This window comes from Orcinus orca, chromosome 1 (assembly GCF_937001465.1).
Source record: "Orcinus orca chromosome 1, mOrcOrc1.1, whole genome shotgun sequence".
NCBI classification, from domain to species: Eukaryota; Metazoa; Chordata; class Mammalia; order Artiodactyla; family Delphinidae; genus Orcinus; species Orcinus orca.
In genome coordinates, this window is record NC_064559.1 from 129,218,868 (window position 1) to 129,240,252 (window position 21,385).

At 41.4% G+C, this 21,385-nt stretch overlaps 2 protein-coding genes across 2 annotated transcripts in view; both read left to right on the forward strand.

Moving 5' to 3' along the window:
* Positions 1 to 21,385, forward strand: part of ALG14 (ALG14 UDP-N-acetylglucosaminyltransferase subunit) — a 244,741-nt gene that overhangs the window by 140,676 nt on the left and 82,680 nt on the right. The window lies entirely within an intron of this gene.
* The window catches only part of CNN3 (calponin 3), a 31,595-nt gene continuing 29,108 nt past the window's right edge, over positions 18,899 to 21,385 (forward strand). The window contains exon 1 of the mRNA XM_049714801.1: positions 18,899 to 18,917. Coding sequence (XP_049570758.1) covers positions 18,915 to 18,917 — 3 coding nt within the window. The 5' untranslated portion in view covers positions 18,899 to 18,914. The remainder of the gene's footprint in view (positions 18,918 to 21,385) is intronic.

Consider the following 21,385-nt stretch of genomic DNA (forward strand, 5'->3'; position numbering starts at 1 on the left):
GGTGTTAAAGTCCCCCACTATTACTGTGTTACTGTCAATTTCCTCTTTTATAGCTGTTAGCAGTTGCCTTATGTATTGAGGTGCTCCTATGTTGGGTGCATATATATTTATAATTGTTATATCTTCTTCTTGGATTGATCCCTTGATCATTATGTAGTGTCCTTCCTTGTCTCTTGTAACATTCTTTATTTTAAAGTCTATTTTATCTGATATGAGTGTTGCTACTCCAGCTTTCTTCTGATTTCCATTTGCATGGAATATCTTTTTCCATCCCCTCACTTTCAGTCTGTATGTGTCTCTAGGTCTGAAGTGGATCTCTTATAGACAGCATATTTATGGGTCTTGTTTTGTATCAATTCAGCAAGCCTGTGTCTTTTGGTTGGAGCATTTAATCCATTCACGTTTAAGATAATTATCGATATGTATGTTCCTATTACCATTTTCTTAATTGTTATGGGTTTGTGTTTGTAGGTCCTTTTCTTCTCTTGTGTTTCCCACTTAGAGAAGCTCCTTTATCATTTGTTGTAGAGCTGGTTTAGTGGTGCTAAATTGTCTTAGCTTTTGCTTGTCTGTAAAGCTTTTGATTTGTCCATCGAATCTGAATGAGATCCTTGCGAGGTAGAGTAATCTTGGTTGTAGGTTCTTCCTTTTCATCACTTTAAATATATTGTGGTACTCCCTTCTGGCTTGTAGAGTTTCTGCTGAGAAATCAGCTGTTAACCTTATGGGAGTTGCCTTATATGTTATTTGTCATTTTCCCTTGTTGCTTTCAATAATTTTTCTTTTGTCTTTAATTTTTGTCAGTTTGATTACTATGTGTCTCAGCTTGTTTCTCCTTGGGTTTATCCTTCATGGGACTCTCTGCACTTCCTGGACTTGGGTGGCTATTTCCTTTCCCATGTTAGGGAAGTTTTAGACTATAATCTCTTCAAATATTTTCTCGGGTCCTTTCTCTCTTTCTTCTTGTTCTGGGACCCCTGTAATGTGAATGTTGTTGCATTTAATGTTTTCCCAGAGGTCTCTTAAGCTGTCTTCATTTCTTTTCATTCTGTTTTCTTTATTTTTTTCCGCAGCAGTGAATTCCACCATTCTGTCTTCCAGGTTACTTATCCATTCTTCTGCGTCAGTCATTCTGCTATTGGTTCCTTCTAGTGTATTTTTTATTTCAGTTATTGTATTGTTCATCTCTGTTTGTTTGTTCTTTAATTCTTCTAGGTGTTTGTCCTTTAATTCTTCTAGGCCTTTGTTAAACATTTCTTGCATCTTCTCGATCTTTGCCTCCATCATTTTTCCGAGGTCCTGGATCCTCTTCACTGTCATTATTCTGAATTCTTTTTCTGGAAGGTTGCCCATCTCCACTTCATTTAGTTGTTTTTCTGGGGTTTTATCTTGTTCCTTCATCTGGTACAGAGTCCTCTGCCTTTTCATTTTATCTATCTTTCTGTGAATGTGGTTTTCGTTCCACAGGCTGCAGAATTGTAGTTCTTCTTGCTTCTGCTGCCTGCCCTCTGGTCTTGTTTGTTTTCTATGTCTGTGAGTCTGTTTCTGTTTTGTAAATAATTCATTTGTATCATTTTTTTAAATTCCACATATAAATGTTATCATATGATATTTGTCTTTCTCTGTCTGAATTACTTCACTTAGTATGATCATCTCTAGGTCCATCTGTGTTGCTGCAAATGGCATTATTTTATTCTTTTTTATGGCTGAGTAATATTTCATTTTATATATATATATATATATATATATGTACACGTATATATATATACACCACATCTTCTTTATTCATTCATCTGTCGATGGACACTTAGGTTGCTTCCATGTCTTAAGTGTTACAAATAGTGCTGCTCTGAACATTGGGGTACATGTATCTTTTCAAATTAGAGTTTTCATCTTTTCCACATATATGTCCAAGAGTGGGATTGCTGGGTCATATGGCAATTCTATTTTTAGTTTTTTAAGGAACCTCCATACTGTTCTCCGTAGCGGCTGAACTAATTCACATTCCCACCAACAGTGTAGGAGGGTTCCCTTTTTTCCACACCCTCTCCAGCATTTATTATTTGTAGATGTTTGATGGTGGCCATTTTGACTGGTATGAGGTGATACCTCATTGTAGTTTTGATTTGCATTTCTCTAATAATTAGCGACCCTGAGCATTTTTTCATGAGCCTGTTGGCCATCTGTATGTCTTCTTTGGAGAAACATCCATTTAGGTGTTCTGCCCTTTTTTTTTTTTTTTTTTTGCGGTACGCGGGCCTTTCACTGCTGTGGACTCTCCCGTTGCGGAGCACAGGCTCCGGACGCGCAGGCTCAGTGGCCATGGCTCACGGGCCCAGCCGCTCCGCGTGTTCTGCCCATTTTTTGACTGTGTTATTTGTTGTTTTGATATTGTTTTGATATGAGCTGTTTGTATATTTTGGAAATTAATCCCTTGTCAGTTGCATTGTTTGCAAATATTTTCTCCCATTCTGCACGTAATTTGTATACTTTTGTGAAGGTAGGTTTTATTTTACCATAAAAAAAAAATTTAAAAGTAGTGCCTTCTGCATTCTGATTTCTTATCATGTCACCTGGAAGCTTGTTAGAAATGAAGAATCTGGACCCTACCTCAGACCTACTAGACCTACTGAGCCCCAGTGGTTTGTCTGCACATTAAAGATTGAGAAGCACTGTCCAAGCTTAAAAGACCATAAATCACTAGTCCCAAGGTATTGGGAAAGTCACCTTATCCTTGAGTCTTAGTTTCTTATCAGCAAAATGGGCATAATAATATAGATGTGGCCTCCCTTCCAGGCTGCTGTGAGGAGGATGTGTGATGATGAATGTGAAAGTACTTTGAAAAAACAGTAAAGCACCATCTAAAAATTAGGTATTTTTATAACCTTGGGGTAGAGCCCTGAAAGAATCGATTACAAAGAAGCAAACAATGATCATTTCCTCAGTTTCATACTTTCTGGAATCTTTTCAACTCTAATTTCCTGGCAGCCTCACGCTTCTTGGTTCTTCTTCTTCAAACTTGCTTTCCTCCCTGCCCTAGGACCCAGACGCTGGGTCCTCCAGGCCCTTTACAACCTCTCTAGGACAGTTGGCCTCTTTCAAAAGGCACTGGGGTTGCCAACGTGACTTTCTCACAAATCAAATTGTGCTGTATAACAGCAGTGTTCTGGCTTCACCTGGGCGGAAGCTGAGCTCCAGAGAAATCTGTGAACAGTGTATAGGCAGGCCTCCAATACACTTTCCATTGCTCATGGCTCTTGTTTTTTAGGAAAAAAAAGCAGAAATCCTGTGGTCTACACGTTGGAAAAACTCAAAAAGTGATGAAAAATACATGCATTATTTTGTAAGATATTAAGTCTTCTAAACTTTGAAAAATACACAGCAATTCACAAAATGTCCAAATGGACAGGTAAGGAAAGTACTTATGCGTGTGGCTGGCCCAGGTTTCTTGCATTGGGCTCCTTCTGTTGAGTTTCAAGAATCAACATGATGTTATTTTTAAGGATGAATTTCATAAACACTAGGCATTCAGTTGTTAAGGTTAATCATTTGTTCATTTAAGTATGTCTTTAAAGGCTGGCCCACACCAGGTTCTGTTCTTGGTTGTCCTTGTGACCTACTAGTACAACATGGAGAGATATAGATGTGTGTGTGTGTGTGTGTGTGTGTGTGTGTGTGTGTGTGTAGGTTTTTCAGTGACCACATTAAAGAAAGAGAAGATATCAAAGGGGTATAGTGAAATTTTTAAGAACTCCCCCCAGAGCACATGTTCTAGAGTCAGACCTTCCTGGCCAATCCTAGTACTACCAGTTATTAGTTGTAAGACTGGGTAAGTTACTTAATTGCACTGGATATAAATGTTTTCATCTGTACAATGGGGACAAAAACATGACCTGCTTTTTAGGTTTACTGTAAAAATTAAATGACTTAAACCATGTGCCTAGTATGTGATAAGGACTCCATAAATGTTAATTACATAACGATCAAAGAGAGGAACTAGACATCAACTTAGGAGAAAAAACTTCAAACTTATTAATGTCATTATCATGCTTATTGATGTTCTTCTGATGATATTTGTGCAGAAAAGAGTTAACATAGCAGGCTCTTTTATTTTCAGACAAATTATGCTCAGAGACTGAGAATGTGTTTGCCAATAATTTATCTAACATAGGTTCACTGTGGGAATTATAATAATTTCACAAGCCGATAACATACAGGATAAGTCTCTTAATAAGCCAGTAAAAAAATAACATAGTCCAAACCAATGATAGATTAATTACAGTATTGTTCCAGGTAAGGGGGGAGAGGAAACGAATAAAGTCCAAATTTAGTTGAGGTGTGCCTTTGCACGAGCTGGTTCAGAATAGTCAGCTTAGCCAGCCAAGAGCTGACTTCCAGCTGCTAGAGAAGTAGAAGTCCCTTATTGCTAGGGATGCAAGCATTGGTGTTGGCGGGCAAGATGCTCCCCTTCATGAGGCTGCTGCAGTTTTCACCACTGCTGGCAAAGAGTCACCTTGCCGAGGCAGGGGCTAGTGCCCCAAGGTCTTCAGAGAGCTATTAAGATCAGCAAAGGGTAGCCTTGCCCAGACCGAATGGTCTTGGTAAGTCCTCACCAACTCTTGGTGTTTAAGGCTGAAATGTCCCCTAGCCAGAGTGGCTCCTCACGCGTTCTTATCCATAGGCCCCCAGCAGTGCCTGCCGACAGCTGAGCTACTGAGCGCTTAGAGACGACAATAGATGTTTATGACATCAGGACACAGCTTCCTCGATGTAAACAACTTCACTCTTGGATCAAAACTTCAGTCTTAGATCAAAAAAAAAAGAAGTGGGTTTGAAATCATGTGAAACCAATACACAGGCCTAAACTGCTATACACGGAGAGGTCTGCTTGCAAGGTTGGCCCTTGGTTGGTGTCTGGGAACATAGATTTTAAGAAGCTTCCCACCCTTAACTGATAAGACCGGCTTGCTGTGTCCAAACTGTTTATACAAACAACGTGGTTTATGCTCAACCCCCGCTTTCCTTCTGAGAGTCTGGAATTTGGGCTTGTTCCAGGCAGAGGCTGCCTGCGTACACAATCAAAACCTTGGGCACCGAGTCTCCAAGGAGATCTGGTTGGCGTCTCTCTCACGTGCAGAATTCTTTGCTTAATCAAAGAACCAAGTGTGTCCTTTGGGACTCCATTGGGAGAGGACCCATAGATGCTTGTGCCTGGCTTTCCCCAGACTTCGCCTACCTGCTCTTCCCTTTGCTGACTGTGCTTGGTGTCCTTTCACTGTAATAAGTCAGAGCCATGAGCAGGACGGGATACTGAGTCCTGTGAGTCCCTCTCATAAATCATCAAACTTGGGAGTGGTCGTAGAGACCTCCGGATACAGTGGTAAACTAGTTGCCTCTGAAGGGAAAATATTTTTTTGGAAAATACTGGTACCAGGGCATTATCTAACTTAACGTCAATAAATGAACATATCATTTTCATAAAAAGACTCAGAAACATAGGACTTGAAAAAAATGTTCTTGAAAGAGTAAAGGATAAAAATGCTGCCAAGCAGCGTTCTGTCCTCAGTAACCCCTCTGTAAAATTGTAAAGATATAGGAATCTTTCAGCGCTGTAAAAGTTAACTGCAATGTGTAGAGGAAGGCAGAACATGGCAGTGCCGTAATTGATCATTTTTAAATCTTCACACTTTAAAAGTCCGCCTAGGGGCTTCCCTGGTGGCGCAATGGTTGAGAGTCCGCCTGCCTATGCAGGGTACATGGGTTCGTGCCCCGGTCCGGGAAGATCCCACATGCCGCGGAGCGCCTGGGCCCGTGAGCTATGGCCGCTGAGCCTGCACGTCCGGACCCTGTGCTCCGCAATGGGAGAAGCCACAGCAGTGAGAGGCCCGCGTACCGCAAAAAAAAAAAAAAAAAAAAAGTGCTCCTGCTCCCTTCACACAATTTACCCCCAAGGGACTTGATTTCATTGTCAGTATAAATTAATTTTGATATTCACTCACAAGTCCTGTGTTTTAAGAGAGAAATGTAAATGTATCGTGTTACAGATATTTCTAGACTAACTGCTTCAGCATCAGTTTTGAAATGTATTCATTCAACAAGAATTGATCGAATACCTTCTATGTGCCAAGCAGACATGTAAAATCTTTAGTTTAACTTCCGTCCTGCTGTTTTCATTATGATACCACGGAATGCAGCTTACTGGCCTTGGTTAGGCGAGCCTCTCAAAACCCCTTGCTTTATTTTCTCTTGAAGCTGATCATCAAACCATGTATTTGGGTATGTTGTTGTGCTGGGCTTTGTATCAAATGAATTAGTCAGAAGTATTGTTTTCCATCCTTTTGATGACAGCAGCTTTCCCAGTAAAAAAGCAAATCCTTCGTTTAAAAAAAAAAAACAAAAAAACGTTTAATAGCATGGTACTCTTTCCAGCTGGTTAAATTTAGAACACTGAAAAAAAAAGTTTCATAAAAGACTCTTCTCCAAGACTGGGCTGGAGTATTTTCAATTTGAGGGTGAGCTGGATGAGTTTGTATTTAACTCACATATCTACAATCGTTTGTTCCTTCACACGAGGGGCCCAAGCCCTGCTGGTCCTCCCAGTTTGCATAACGGTGGGTGAACGCTGCTGTTGCATTATTGCCGCTGATGACGGCGCCTCCCTCTGAGTGGTGACAGATTTCAGGGAAAGGCCCGTGCCAAAGCTGTTAGTATTTCCACTTCAAGCCTCAAATTGAAACATTCCCGATCCCCTCGGAGGCCCACCCTTTCTGTTCTCTGAAGTAATTTGGAAGCCTACAGTCTGGAACTGGCAAAAATGATGGAGACAGACAGTCAATACATCCAGTTGCAAAAGGAAGCAATACATTAAGTCAAATCAATGTTTGTCTACTGAGCACGGAAGCTGTGGAAAGGCTGAGTCAGGAGTAAGAAAGTAAAATGTTGCATTCATGGAGCATATAATCTGGTTGACTGTCTAAGACAAGGCTTTTCGGTGTCAGGGAACAGAAAGCACCCTTGGGCTGGCTTATGCAAAACCAAGCCTTTATTATAAGTGAGAGAAAGAAAGTTGCTGGGTCTCACTAAGAGCCTGAAACCGAGGACTGAGTGCCAACAGGAACCAGTGTGGCTCTCCTTGTAGGTCTCAAGTCTCTCGCTGCCTCTTTTTCTCTGAGTTTCTATTTCGTGGTAACTCCATGCTGACCAGCTGTGTGAGCTTGAAACCAGCTGAGACTGCTTGTTGTATCTGCGAGATCATTCCTCCCCTTCCATGGGAATAGCGTTTTAGCTGGACACAAAGCTACCAGCCAAAGGCTATGCTTCCACGCCTCCCTTGCTGCTAGTTGCAGCTGCTGACTAGGCTCTGGCCAAATGTGATACAGACAGGAGTGACGTATGTGTACAACTTCCAGGTTATGCTCTTACATAGAAAGGCGTGAGCTCCTCTCCTCATTTTCCCTCCTCACTGCCTAGGTGTGGCTGAAGATGGCAGATCTGAAGCTATGTCTTCGACCTGGAGATGGAAACTGCCAGTAGAAAGTGGCAGAGACACGAGGTAGAAGGAGCCTGGGTGTCCAACTCCGTGGAGTCATCAGGCTAGCCTTGGACAGCCTAGGTTCAGACACTTTTAGGAAAGAGAAACATGCTTCTATCTTGTTTAAGCTGGTGTTATTTTGGTCTTTATGAAAGAAGCTGGAGCCTGGAACCTAACATATAAACCTGCTTTCTCTGCTTTTCTACATATAAAATGGAAAATGACCACCTCATATCTTCTAAATTTATAAGACCTAAGTTGAAATGACCAACCAAGGATCAAACTCCCAAGCAAGAGAATTGATTGCCCCATCTTGGTTTTCTAGTCAGCTAAACTGAGAGGGGAGAGTTGAAGGATACAGGCCTAGGGGCTGGGCTCACCCTGTGGGTGGGGCGGATTTCAGGGGTCCTCAGAGACGCCCATCTACTTTATTGACCCAGGCTTCCGTACTAAGACTAACCATTCCTAGAGGCATATATGTACTGTTTTAGAAATAAATAATGTGTAATATGTAAACGTAAAGCATATGCATTAAGTGGATTAGTGAGTGAGAAGGAAAGCTCAGAAATTGGAAGGGGAACCAACATCTCTCTCCCAATTAATAAGGTCTCCTGTGGACCCATCCTCCCACGTGGATCTTCCAAAGCTGCTGGTTCTGCCAAGGAGGAGAATGATCCCAAGTAGAGAAGAAAGACTCTTCAGTGAAGGGTATCCCAGGAGCTGTGTTCTCCTGCTAGACTCTCAAACCAGACAGAGTAACTATGAGGTATGTTTGGTAGGTAGGTGAGAGTTTGGGATGAAAGGAAAGGATGCCAGAGTGGAGAGCAGCACTTTGGGTATATGGGTGTGTCACCCCCAGGGACTGAGATAACAGCAAGGAAGAATGAGGCAGGGGATTCTTTGTGTTCATCATCTTCTCTCTTCCCCTATTTTCCCTCTCAGCCAGCAGCCAGCAGCAGGGCGTAATAGTTAAGGGAATGGACTCTGGAGCTCCCCCTGAGTAAGCTGGCAGGTCGCCCTCTCTGGGCCACAATTTCTTCACTTTCATCTGTAGAAGGAATACAGTAGCACCCACCTCACAGCATTATGTGAGGACTAAGGGAGGTAATAATATGGGGAAAGTGCTCAGAACAGTGCCTGGCACAAAGTAAGTGCTATGGATGTTAGCTATCATTATTAAGCCCGTAATAATCATTATTATCCTTTCATTAAGCAAATGCTTATTAAGCCCCTGCTTAGCGCTGAGAACAAGAGACCCAGCTGAGTTAAGTAACTTGCCCAAAGTTTCATAACTAAGAATTATTGATGCTGGGTTTAGACCAAGTGGGTTTGGACCAAATGGGCTCTGAGGGGAATTCTTATCAGTTTTGCCCCACATGTTCCCTTTCTTCTTTCTTTTTCTCTCTCTCTGTCTCTTTATTTAAAATACTTATTTATTTATTTATTTGGCTGCACCAGGTCTTTGGTTGTGGTATGCGGGATCTTCGTTGCAGTGTGCAGGATCTTTAGTTGCTGCATGCGGGATCTAGTTCCCTGACCAGGGATCGAACCCAGGCCCCCCTGCATTGGGAGTGTGGAGCCTTAACCACTGGACCACCAGGGAAGTCCCTTTTTTCTCTTTCTTTTAATATGGTCATCAAAGATGTAAAAGAATTAATCTCTAAATTAAAGGAGCACACAGTCTAGTGAAAAGAGAGGCTAGACAATTATAATATGCAATAATTTCTATGACAGAGGTTAAAAACTAAAAGTCATAGGAGCCCAGAGGAGGTACTTAACCGGATTAGGGGGAGCCAGGGAGCCTTCCTGAAGAAAATGACTAGTGAGCTTAGTGAGAGAGAGAGAGCAGGTAAAGCAGAAGATGACATGGAAAAAGGCTTTCTGGACACAGATGGTTTACTAAATAACTAAAAGCAAGTCATTGCGTAGAACAAAGAATGTGAAGGTGAAATATATGAGGCTCAGAGAGTGTCCCCCTCCCTACCCCAGTAGTTATCAGTGAGACATTCCACGTGAGGAGAGCTTTGTAAACTCAAAGATGTGTGCATTCATCCTGGAAGCACAGGTGAGTCCCACGAGAGTAGGACAAGACTGGGTGTGCTGCTATCTTGGGGCACGTGTGTTTTTCGTTAAATCAAAGATATAAAAACAAACATCTTGACTTTTCATGAATCAGTTCAAATAGTAAAATCCAAGCAGGGAAAGCCATGACTTGGAAGGCATGTACTGTGTCTTGCACACTGCTGTCTCTCTAGAGTCTAAAACAGAACCTGGCACACAGTAACCACCCAACAGGTATTTGTTGAGTGAATAAATGAACTGGATGAAAAGATGTGTGCATTTTAAGAGCACTGTTTGCCAACCTTCAGTTATCCTTTGTGGATTGATGCTGATTAGAACAGTATTTTTGGCTTACATCTGAAGGAGCTGATAAGTTACATATTAATCACTCTTTTGGATGGTTATATACATAACTCAGTAGTCTTCAGGAGGTAACACGGCATTTTTAAACTGAGGTGTATGCAGTATAATTGACTATACTGCAATTTGAACTCATAAATAAGAAGTGGGCACCTGCTTTGCACTCAGAACTCAACTAGGGATAAAACATGACCCCATCCCATGGATGTAAGATGTAATAGATGGGGATAACATGTGAAGAGGATCAGAATATGCCGCCCCCACCAAATATGTTGCTTTGGCATGAGGATTATTTTGAAGTGAAGGCAATTAAGAAACAACAGACACAGGAGGAACCTGCTGCCTTCCCGTTTTCTGACTAAAATCAGGGCATAAGTTTCCCTTTGTGAAGGTGTCACCCCCCTTCCCTCTCCTGTACTAAGAAGAGACCCTTAATCACAAGAGATTCTTATCACTGGAGTTTGCATAGCAAGCCTTACTAAAATAACCCTTATCTGCATTCATTTCCCCCATATACTTACCTTCCCCCAATTTTATGCCACTAGAAGCCAGAACCTCTTTACTTTTGTCATGTCACTCTTCCATATTCATGGCCCTATGTTAAAATGGTATATAAGTGGGCTTCCCTGGTGGCGCAGTGGTTAAGAGTCCGCCTGCCGATGCAGGGGACACAGGTTCGTGCCCCGGTCCGGGAAGATCCCACATGCCGCGGAGCGGCTGGGCCCGTGAGCCATGGCCACTGAGCCTGCGCGTCCGGAGCCTGTGCTCCGCAACGGGAGAGGCCACAACAGTGAGAGGCCCGCGTACCGCAGAAAAAAAAAAAAAGAAATGAAATTGAGTTATTTGTAGTTAGGTGGATGGACCTAGAGTCTGTCATACAGAGTGAAGTAAGTCAGAAAGAGAAAAATAACATATGCCAACACATATATATGGAATCTAAAAAAAAAAAAAAAGGTTCTGAAGAACCTAGGGGCAGGACAGGAATAAAGATGCAGACGTAGAGAATGGACTTGAGGACACGGGGAGGGGGAAGGGTAGGCTGGGACTAAGTGAGAGAGTGGCATGGATTTATATACACTACCAAATGTAAGGTAGATAGCTAGTGGGAAGCAGCAGCATAGCACAGGGAGATCAGCTCCGTGCTTTGTGACCACCTAGAAGGGTGGGATAGGGAGGGTGGGAGGGAGGGAGACGAAAGAGGGAAGAGATATAGGGATATATGTATATGTATAGCTGATTCACTTTGTTATAAAGCAGAAACTAACACACCATTGTAAAGCAATTATACTCCAATAAAGATGTTAAAAAAAGAAAGGGTGATCATTATCAGTGCTAACTGTGTGATAATGACTAACGGTGGTTTAACTGATATGCAAAGATAAGAGTATGTGAATAAATGTAAATAACTGAGGGATAGTTTTTAATGAAGTACGTGCAATTTCACCTTGGGAACATATGCTTAAAAATAATAGTATATGATCATTTAAATCTCATGAAACCATTGGAGGAAAAATATCCTTTTTTTCTTGTATAACTTCTGGCAGGACAGTAGTAAAACCGAATAATTCAAAGGCAAATTACAACAGCTGAAATTGATTTTTGTTTTTGGATTTGGAATACAAGAATGCATTGTTTTATTGCACTTCATTTATTGTGCTTTGAAGATACTGCATTTTATATAAATTGATGGTTTGTGGCAACCCTGCATCGAGTAAATCTATGGTACCATTTTTCCAATAACATTTACTCCATGTCTCTGTGTCCCATTTGGGTAATTCTCCCAATATTTCAAACCATTTCGTTATTATTATATTTATGATGGTGATTCTTGATGTTACTGTTGTAATTGTATAACATAAGACACCCATATAAGGCGGTGAATTTAACTGATAAATGTTGTACGTGTTCTGACAGCTCCACTGACCAGCCACTCCCCAACACTCTCCCTTTCCTTGGGCCTCCCTATTCCCTGAAACACAGCAATATTGAAATTAGGCCAATTAATAACCCTGCAATGGCCTCTAAGTGTTCAAGTGAAAGGAAGAGCCCCACATCTTTCTTAAAGATGTGAGACTTTAAATCAGAAGCTGGAAATAATTAAGCTTAGTGAGGAAGGCATGTTGAAAACAGAGAACGGCTGAAAACTAGGCCTCTTGTGCCAGTTAGGCAAGTTGTGAAGGCAAAGGAAAAGTTCTTGAAGAAAATTAAAAGTGCTACTCCAGTGAACACACAAATGATAAGAAAGCGAAACAGGCTTATTGCTGATACATAGAAAGTTTTAGTGGTCTGGATAGAAAGAAAGTTTTAGTGGTCTGGATAGATCAGACCACCCATGACGTTCCCTTAAGCCAAAGGCTAATCCAGAGCAGGCCTTAACTCTCTTCAGTTCCGTGAAGGCTGAGAGAGGTGAGAAGCTGCAGAAGAAAAGCTTAAAGCTAGCAGAGGTTTAAGGAAAGAAGCCATATCCAATAACTTAAAAGTACAAGATGAACCAGCAAGTGCTGATGTCGAAGCTGCAGCAAGTTATCCAGAAGATCTAGCTAAGATCATGAATGAAGGTGCTACACTAAATGACAGGTTTTCAATGCCTGGCTTCAGAGCTTCAAAGGCAGGCTGACTCGGTTAGGGGCTAATGCAGCTGGTGACTTGAAGTTGAAACCAGTGCTCATTTACCAATCCCAAAATCCTAGGGTCCTTAAGAATTAGGCTAAATCTACTCTGCCTGTGCTCTATAAATGGAACAACAAAGCCTGGATGACAGCACATCTGTTTACAACATGGTTTACTGAATATTTTAAGCCCACTGTTGAGAGCTACTGCCCAGAAAAAAAGATTACTTTGGAAATGTTACTGCTCATTGACAATGCACCTGGTCACCAAGAGCTCTGATGGAGATGTAAAATGAGATTAATGTTGTTTTCAAGCCTGCTAACACAGCATTCATTCTGCAGCCCACAGATCAAGGAGTAATTTCAACTTTCAAGTCTTATTATTTAAGAAATACATTTCATAAGTCCATAGCTGCCATCGATAGGGATTCCTCTGCTGGATCTGGGCAAAGTGAATTGAAAACCTTCTGGAGAGGATTCACCATTCTAGATAACATCAAGACTGTTGTGATTCATGGGAAGCGGTGAAAATATCAACCCTCACAGGAATTTGGGAGAGGTTGATTCCAACCCTCATGGATGCCTTTGAGAGGTTCAAGACTTCAGTGGAGGAAGTAACTGCAGTTGTGGTGGGAATAGCAAGAGAACTAGAATTAGAAGTGGAGCCTGAAGATGTGACTGAATTGATGTAATCTCAAGATAAAACTTGAATGGATAAAGAGTTGCTTCTTATGGATGAGCAAAGAAATTAATTTTTTGAGATGGAATCTACTCCTGGTGAAGCTGCTGTGAAGATGGTTGAAATGAAAGCCAAAGATTTAGAATATCACGTACACTGAGTTGATAAAGCAGCAGCAGGGCTTGAGAGGACTGACTCCCATTTTAAAAGTTCTACTGTGGGTAAAATGCTGTCAAACAGCACTGCCTGCTACAGAGAAACCGTTCATGAAAGGAAGAGTCCATCTGTGTGGCGAACTTCATTGCTTTATGTTAAGGAGCTGTCATGGCCACTTCAATGTTCAGCGATCACCACCCTGATCAGTCAGCAGCCATCAGCATCGAGACAGCATCCTCTACCAGCAAACAGATTACGGTTCGCTGAAGGCTCAGATGATGACCAGCATTTTTCAGCAATAAAGTATTTTTTAATTAAGGTGTGTACATTGTGTTTTCAGACATAATGCTGTTGCACACTTCATAGACTACAGTGCAGTGTAAACATAACTTTTATATGCTCTGGGAAACCAAAAGAATTGTGTGACTTGCTCTATTGCAACATTTGCTTTATTGCGGTGGTCTGGAACTGAACCCACAGTATCTTCGAGGTGTGCCTGTAAGGCCTAAAAATCATACCTATACCTGCTTCAAGCTGAAAGTAAAGAGTGCTTCCATCACTTTACAAAGCAGTTTCTCTGAAAACTTTTTGAAACAAAGGCTGAGTGAGGTCAAAATATTGTTAAAATCTGTGATCATGATCCAAGCATTTTAAAATGCAAAATTGGAGAAAGAAATGGAAACTAGTAGAGTAGCCAATTCTAAACACACAAAAAAGAGTGGAAAAATGTTTTCCTGTTATGTTGACTACATTCTCCCCTAAGTAATAAGGATTTTACTTGAACAAGCATTATAATGTAATAGGTGGTTATTTATCTAGAATGGCTGGGAAATGGGCCCACCTACTTAATTTCATTTTTTGGATGAGGTATCAGATAACTCACTCAAGAATTTCTTTCTTTCTTTCTTTTTTTTTTTTTTTTTTTGTGGTATGCAGGCCTCTCACTGCTGTGGCCTCTCCCGTTGCGGAGCACAGGCTCCGGACGCGCAGGCTCAGTGACCATGGCTCACGGGCCCAGCCGCTTCGCGGCATGTGGGATCCTCCAGGACCGGGGCACGAACCCGTGTCCCCTGCATCGGCAGGCGGACTCTCAACCACTGCGCCACCAGGGAAGCCCAAGAATTTCTATTTTTAAGTCACCTCAATACTTCACTTCTCTGGGCTTATTTTAATCTTCCTTTAATTCAGAAAACAAGCACAAAAGAATTTTTAGGGCCTCAGATCACCATTGTTACTCTTTTAAGGCCAAATTCCTCACAGCCTTCAATACCTCGCTTGATCTGGCCCTCTGCCTACCTCTCCCACGTCATCCTTCTCCCTCTTGCTCCAGACCTCCAGCCACTTCTCTCTGTTTCTTGAATCCTCCAGCTCATCTCACCATTCAGATCTCAACTTAAATATCACCTGCTCCCTGACCACCCTCTCGGAAGCTGCACACAGACTCTCTAGCACAATATCGATTTGCTGTCTTCATGACTACAAGAAGTTATCTTGCCTATTGTATTTGCTTGATTAAGGCCTGTGTCATCGTCCCCCCGCCCCCGCCCCCTCCCAGGAGACTGAAAGCTCCTAAAGAAGTATCTTTGTTTTTGAGCAGGTTTTGGGGTGATTTTTATTTTATAAATTTTTAAAAATTTTACTTAAAAATTTTTTTTCTATTCTTTTTAAATTTCTTTTTCCATTGGGACTTCCCTGGCTGCCCAGTGGTTAAGACTCCATGCTTCCAATGCAGGGGGCACGGGTTTGATTCCTGATTGGGGAACTAAGATCCCACAGGCCGCACGACACGGCCTAAATAAATAAATACATAAATAAAAAGAAGGATCTTAACTGTCTCATTTACCATTGTATTTCCTGGGCCTAGAAGAGCCCCCAGTACAGGATGGGCACTCAACAAATAGCTAATGAATGGGGTGAAGGAAAGGTTGATCAAATGGCGTACCTTCAAAAATGCATTCTATAAAATACATTGTTATCAGCTTATTTTTCATTCATTTATTAGATATTTATTGAATAGCTACTGTGTATAAAGTGTGGGAGATACAATGTTGAACAGATTGGTTCCTGCCCTCCTGGAGTTTATAATCTAATGAGAGGTAAAAGAAAAACCAGTTAGTTTAGTTTACTATGTTAATGTTTTTAATACTATTGAATAAAATGCCTCTTTCCCAAATGCCTTCATTGCCAAAAGTAAACATGTTTATTTCAAGAAACAGGTGCTAAGCAACTTTCTGTGGAAATACTGTCCTTTGTTAGAATAGCTGTGTGCTGAAATTCAGACCATTGAGAAAATGATTCCTGCTGCCTCAAAGAGTGAAAAGGAATTGCATTTCAATAGGGAGCTCTGGTCTTTGCATTTCTGAGTGAACAAGTTTACAGAGGAATTAAACTGTATTAGTATTTTGATACCATCTTAAATTATCTAAGCTTTCCGAAAAGCAACAAAGATTGGAATGTGAGTCATTTTGCACTTCAAAATGGTTGCTTAGCTGCGATTCTTGATGTTTACCCTACTCGCTGCAAACCGAAGCTTTCAACTGCATCCTTATCAAAATCAAGAACACAATCATTATAAAGAATCTCAAAAGAAGCAACTGTATTTGATGAAGGTGAAAGGCAATGAGACTCCGAAACTTTATGATCCTCATTCCCTTTGAGAATCGACGAAAGCAGTAGGATACTCTCCCAGAAAAGTGTCCCTGAGCACATACACAAAAATCACTTGCATAACAGTCTTGCGAAGGTTATGAATCCCTGATTGGGACCTCACTGCTCTTCCTAAACTCTTGCCACAGACTGCCAAATTCTGGCAGCTGTTGAAGGATTGGTTTGATTTTGAACACCAAACTTCAACAGTCGGCAATTTCTTTGATCCTGAATGACAATAGATAAAATGACTGGGATTTAGCAGTGGCTTCAAGCAGGAATAAGGCAAGAATAAAGGCCAAAGGAGAGAGAAGGGCAGAGGAGACACAGGGAGAAAATGAATGAGGAGTGAATGAATGAGGAGTGAATGAATATGGGAGTGAAGAGAGGAAGGAGAGAGAGAAAGGGAGACAGAGGCAGGAGGTGGGGGATAGGGAGAGGGGGGCAGCCTTCCCGTCCAGACCTCCAGAGGAAGCACTTACTCCCTCAGCTCCTCCTGGCCCCTCTGGTCTATGACCAGTCAGTCTGTCCAGCTCTCCCGGGCCCCTTCCATTGGAAGCCTAGGGTTTCTTTGCTCTGCTTCTCTCAGCCCACCTGCCGCCTTATTAAGGACCGCTGCACTTCTCTGCTTCTTCCCGCGAGAGATGGGGTTTCTACTCCTGCTGCCTCCGTTTCTTTACCAACCCTTCCCTGTCTTACCCACTTATTTGATTTCTACCGTGGTCTTGGGGCTTCTCATCAAGAAGGACCATAGTGAAAAATAAAATGTTTTTTCTTGTCTTCACTTATTTTATATATAGTTACTCACCTTTGCCCATAAAACTTTCTTCTACCTTGTTTTCTGGGTTCATTTTAGTGACTTTTTTGCACTTCTTTGTTGTTTCACTTGCTCCATCTCTTTTTTCCCCTCCAAAACTGAGCAGTCCCAGAGTTTAGCTCTCACTTTTCTGTTTTCTTTACACTCCCTCCCTGAGGAAACTATGGATTATAATGATGTAGTATAGTGTAGTAAGAAAAACATGGGGTTCAGAAGCAGAAAAAAACCCTAAATTCTGGTTCTAATATCACTGCTGTGCAACCTTGAACAAGTCACTAACCTCTCTGAGCCTCTGCTTCTTCCATCTGAAAAAAACTGAGGACAATAATATATCTCTAAAATTCTTGTCATGAAGATTCAATGGGTTAAGATTTGTAAGAAAGTGCTTGTCATAGTCTTTCACTGAGTAAGCATCTTGACCATCGAGTATATGCCAGCCTCAATATAAGATGGTGCAGTCAACAATACACAATTTTCTGCCCTAAATCTACTCACAGTCTAGGAAGATGATTGGCATGTAAACAAGTAAATTAAATACACTGTGTCAGGAGCAACAATAGGAATATTTACAAAATATTTAGAAAGGACACACAGGAAAGGGAATAAATACATCTACAGGAGGTTTGTGATACAAGGAAGGCTTCTGGGGAAAGGTGATATTTGAGTTGGATTTTGAAGGATAAATGTTAAACAATAGAAGCAGAAAAAATCAGGTTATGTAGAGGCACCTAACTGTGAAACAGCATGGACTACTCAGGCTGGAAAAGTGTGGAGAGGCCAGATAATACTGCGGTGATGACAATGGTGATAACACCCAATTATTGACAGATTGCTCTGTGCCAGGCACTGCCATATAATTAAGCACTTGCACACATGATTTCTTGAAATCCTCATTACAACAACCCTGTGAGCGGAAGAGCTTGGGGCTTGGCCCTGTGGCCAAATGAAGAGCCACTAGACTTTTAAGTAGGGCGGATACTATGATCATAGTGTATTTAGAAAAGTGATTAAGGCATCAGGGATTTTTTAATCATGGTGAAGTACACATAACATACATTTTATTCTTTTTTTTTTTTTTTTGCGGTATGCGGGCCTCTCACTGTTGCGGCCTTTCCCGTTGCGGAGCACAGGCTCCGGACGTGCAGGCTCAGCGGCCATGGCTCACGGGCCCAGCCGCTCCGCGGCATGTGGGATCCTCCTGGACCGGGGCACGAACTCCTGTCCCCTGCATCAGCAGGTGGACTCTCAACCACTGCGCCACCAGGGAAGCCCCATTTTATTGATTTTTAAGTATACTGTTCAGTAGCATTAAGTATATTCACATTGTTGTGCTACCATCACACTGTTCATCCACAGAACTCTTCATCTTGTAAAACTGAAACTCTGTACCCATTAAACAAGAACTCATTTCTCCCTCCCCGCAGCCCGTGGCAACCACCATCCTACTTTCTGTCTCTGTGAATTTGACTACTCTAGGTACCTAATATAAGTGGAATCATACAGTATTTTTCCTTTAGTGACTGACTTATTTCATTTAGCATAGTGTCCTCAAGGGTTGTCCATGTTGTAGCATGTTTCAGAATTTCTTTTTCTTTTTAAGCTGAGTGATATTCTATTGTATGTATATACCACATTTTGCTTTTCCATTCATCCATTGATAGACACCTGGGTTGCTTTCACCTCTTAACTATTGTGAATAATGCTGCTGTGAACTTGGGTGTACAAATATCTCTTCAAGGTCCTGCTTTCAAGTCTTTTGGGTATATACACAGAAGTGGAATTGCTGGATCATATAGTAATATTCTATTATTATTTTTATTTTTATTTTTTTGGCTGTGCTGCATGGCTTGCGGGATCTTAGTTCCCCCACGAGGGATTGAACCCGGGCCCTTGGCAGTGAGAGCATGGAGTCCTAACCATTGGAACGCCAGGGAATTCCTAGTAATATTCTTTTTTTTTTTTTTTTTTTGAGGAAATCCATGCTGAAAGGCATCAGGTTTGAAGATAAATCTGGAAGAGGAAGCCTGTGGGCAGGATGCCATTCCCTGACTAGAGATGGTAAGAACCTCAACTTCAGGCTATTGGGAATGAAGAGAAGGGAATGTAGGTAAGCAATTGACAAGATCTTGGTGCCTAACTGGCGGGAAGAGAAGGGGATTCTGGATGACTCCCTTACAGGGTATCTCCAGACTTTTTGCCTGAAGTGTATATAAGTTTAGGGACCCCCTTTGAGAAAAAGAATTTTTAAAATGAATTAAAAAATTAAGTGCAAGGTTCTGAAAGGGGTCCATGGAAGTGAGGGGGCCCTTCTAATGTACACCTGAGGGAGAAGAGCACGTGCAGATGACATGGGCATCATTTTATCTGGCCTGCCGACATCCTTTTCCTCTGGGGTTATGCGTCTCCCCTTTCTCAGCTCCTGTGGTGATGGAGGAGCTGCCTACTCACCTTCCATACCATCTCAGGTCCAGACCTCCCAGTCAGGGCTTTTCTCCCTGTGGCTAAGACATTGCTGTGGAGAGGGGTAGGTGACCCTTCAAAGTAGGTCAGTGAGACTCAGTTCTGGGACTTTTGTTGGAACTCTTGGGAAATGGTTCATTTTTCTATTATGCCTTTTTTTTTTTTTTCTTTTCTTTGTAGCTACTGAGAGGTTAGAATGTAAGCCTGAACCTTTTGGTGGTAAATCTGACACCAAAAGGGAAGAGTCAGTGGAAGAGAAGAGGTATATGGAGATACACTGGCTTGTGATACACTTTGATTGAGCCCCTGGGTCCAGTCATGCCTAAAGTTAGAACGACTTCAGCCATTTTTGTCTATGTCACTTTGAGTTAGTCTTCTGTCTGCTCTAACCAAAATATGCAGCTTCTCTATCTGTTCACCAAAAAAAACAATGGTGGGCCCTGCTTGGATCACATGCCTCCTTGGACCCAGTAACTGTGCCTCGGGGGATAGGGCCAACACTTTGACAAGTCGGCCACGTGAAAGCCTCTGGTGGGGAAGGAGGTGGCTCTGAGATTGAGAGACTGACACTATCCCATGAAGTGAGTGGTGGGTACTCCCCAGATGAAGCCAAAAATTTTTAAAAAGGAGTAGATGCCCTTACAAAGGGTGGTTTTAGATTCTTGAGGGATCTAGGAAGTTGGTTCTTCAGAAATCATCCTAAAGCAAGCCCAGTTTCAAATCCTAATTTTGCTCTCTATTAACCATCTGCTTTTGGCCAGGTTGTGCATCCTTTCTTACTGAGTCAGTTTCTGAGTGTAAAATGGGTATAGATAATATTTACCATTTTAGGATTGTTGTGAGGGATGCCTATAAATGAATGACCATTTTATTTATCATCTAAACAGGGACACTTTTGAGAGCAAAAAGGAACACTGTCAAGGAGCCTTATCAGGACTGCCTGAGACAAAAAATATTAGCAGTACCCCCTTTCACTCTCAAAAGTATCCCTATCTGGGTGATAAATTGTATGATCTCTCTGCCCATAATGCACCTCTAATATTGTTTAGCACATAGTAGCTGCTTAAAAGTCGCTTAGCCTTTTTAGCCTCCTCTGAGCCTTCTAATAGAACTGTTTCCTTCTTATTATACTTCTTTGTAAATCTCTGGCATTGTGTTTCTACAGGGGATATTCTCCAAAATATTTTTTACTATTGTCCTGGTGGGAAGGTACATGACAATACGATCTACAGATTTGTATCTGTGAAAACACTTTCTTAAAGCTCCCCACCAACTGCTTTTAATTAATGGGTATTTGGAAAGGTAGCATTGACCTCTTTAAGAGCGTTTATTTCAATTCAAAGCGTTCTGCATATTAAAGACAGCTCCAGTTAAAATACTTGAGATTGTTGGGACATACCCTGGTAGCTATTTTGTAATGTGAAATTTTACTTAAACTCTAACATTTGCTGACACATTTGATTGTTAGACTTTGGTCAGGATTTTCTAAATCTGTCCTGGCAATGATAAGTTAAAGATGTATACTATAATAGGAAAACACAAAAAATGGAGAAAAGATTGAACAGATACTCCATGAAAAAGATATACACATGAAAAAATAAGCACATGAAAAGATGCCTAACATCATTACTTATTTGAAAACTTAAAATTTAAGCCACAATGAGATACCACCTCACACCTATTAGAGTGGCTAAACTTAAGAATATTGACCATAATAAGTGTTGGTGAGGATGTAGAGAAGCTACAACTCTCATACACTGCTGGTGGGAATGTAAAATAGTACAATTATTTGGGGAAAAGTTGGCAATTTCTTAAAAAGTTAAATGTATAACTTTCATATGATCCAGCCATTCCACTCATAGGTATTTATCCAAGAAAAATGAAAGCATATATCCATAAAAAGACTTGTACATGAATGTTCATAGTTTTATTTGCAATAGCTAAAAATGGGAAGCAACACAAATGTTCATCAACAAGGGGATGGGTATATATGTATATATATATATATATATAGTGATATATCCTTACAATGGAATACTACTCAGTAGTAAAAAGGTATGAACTAC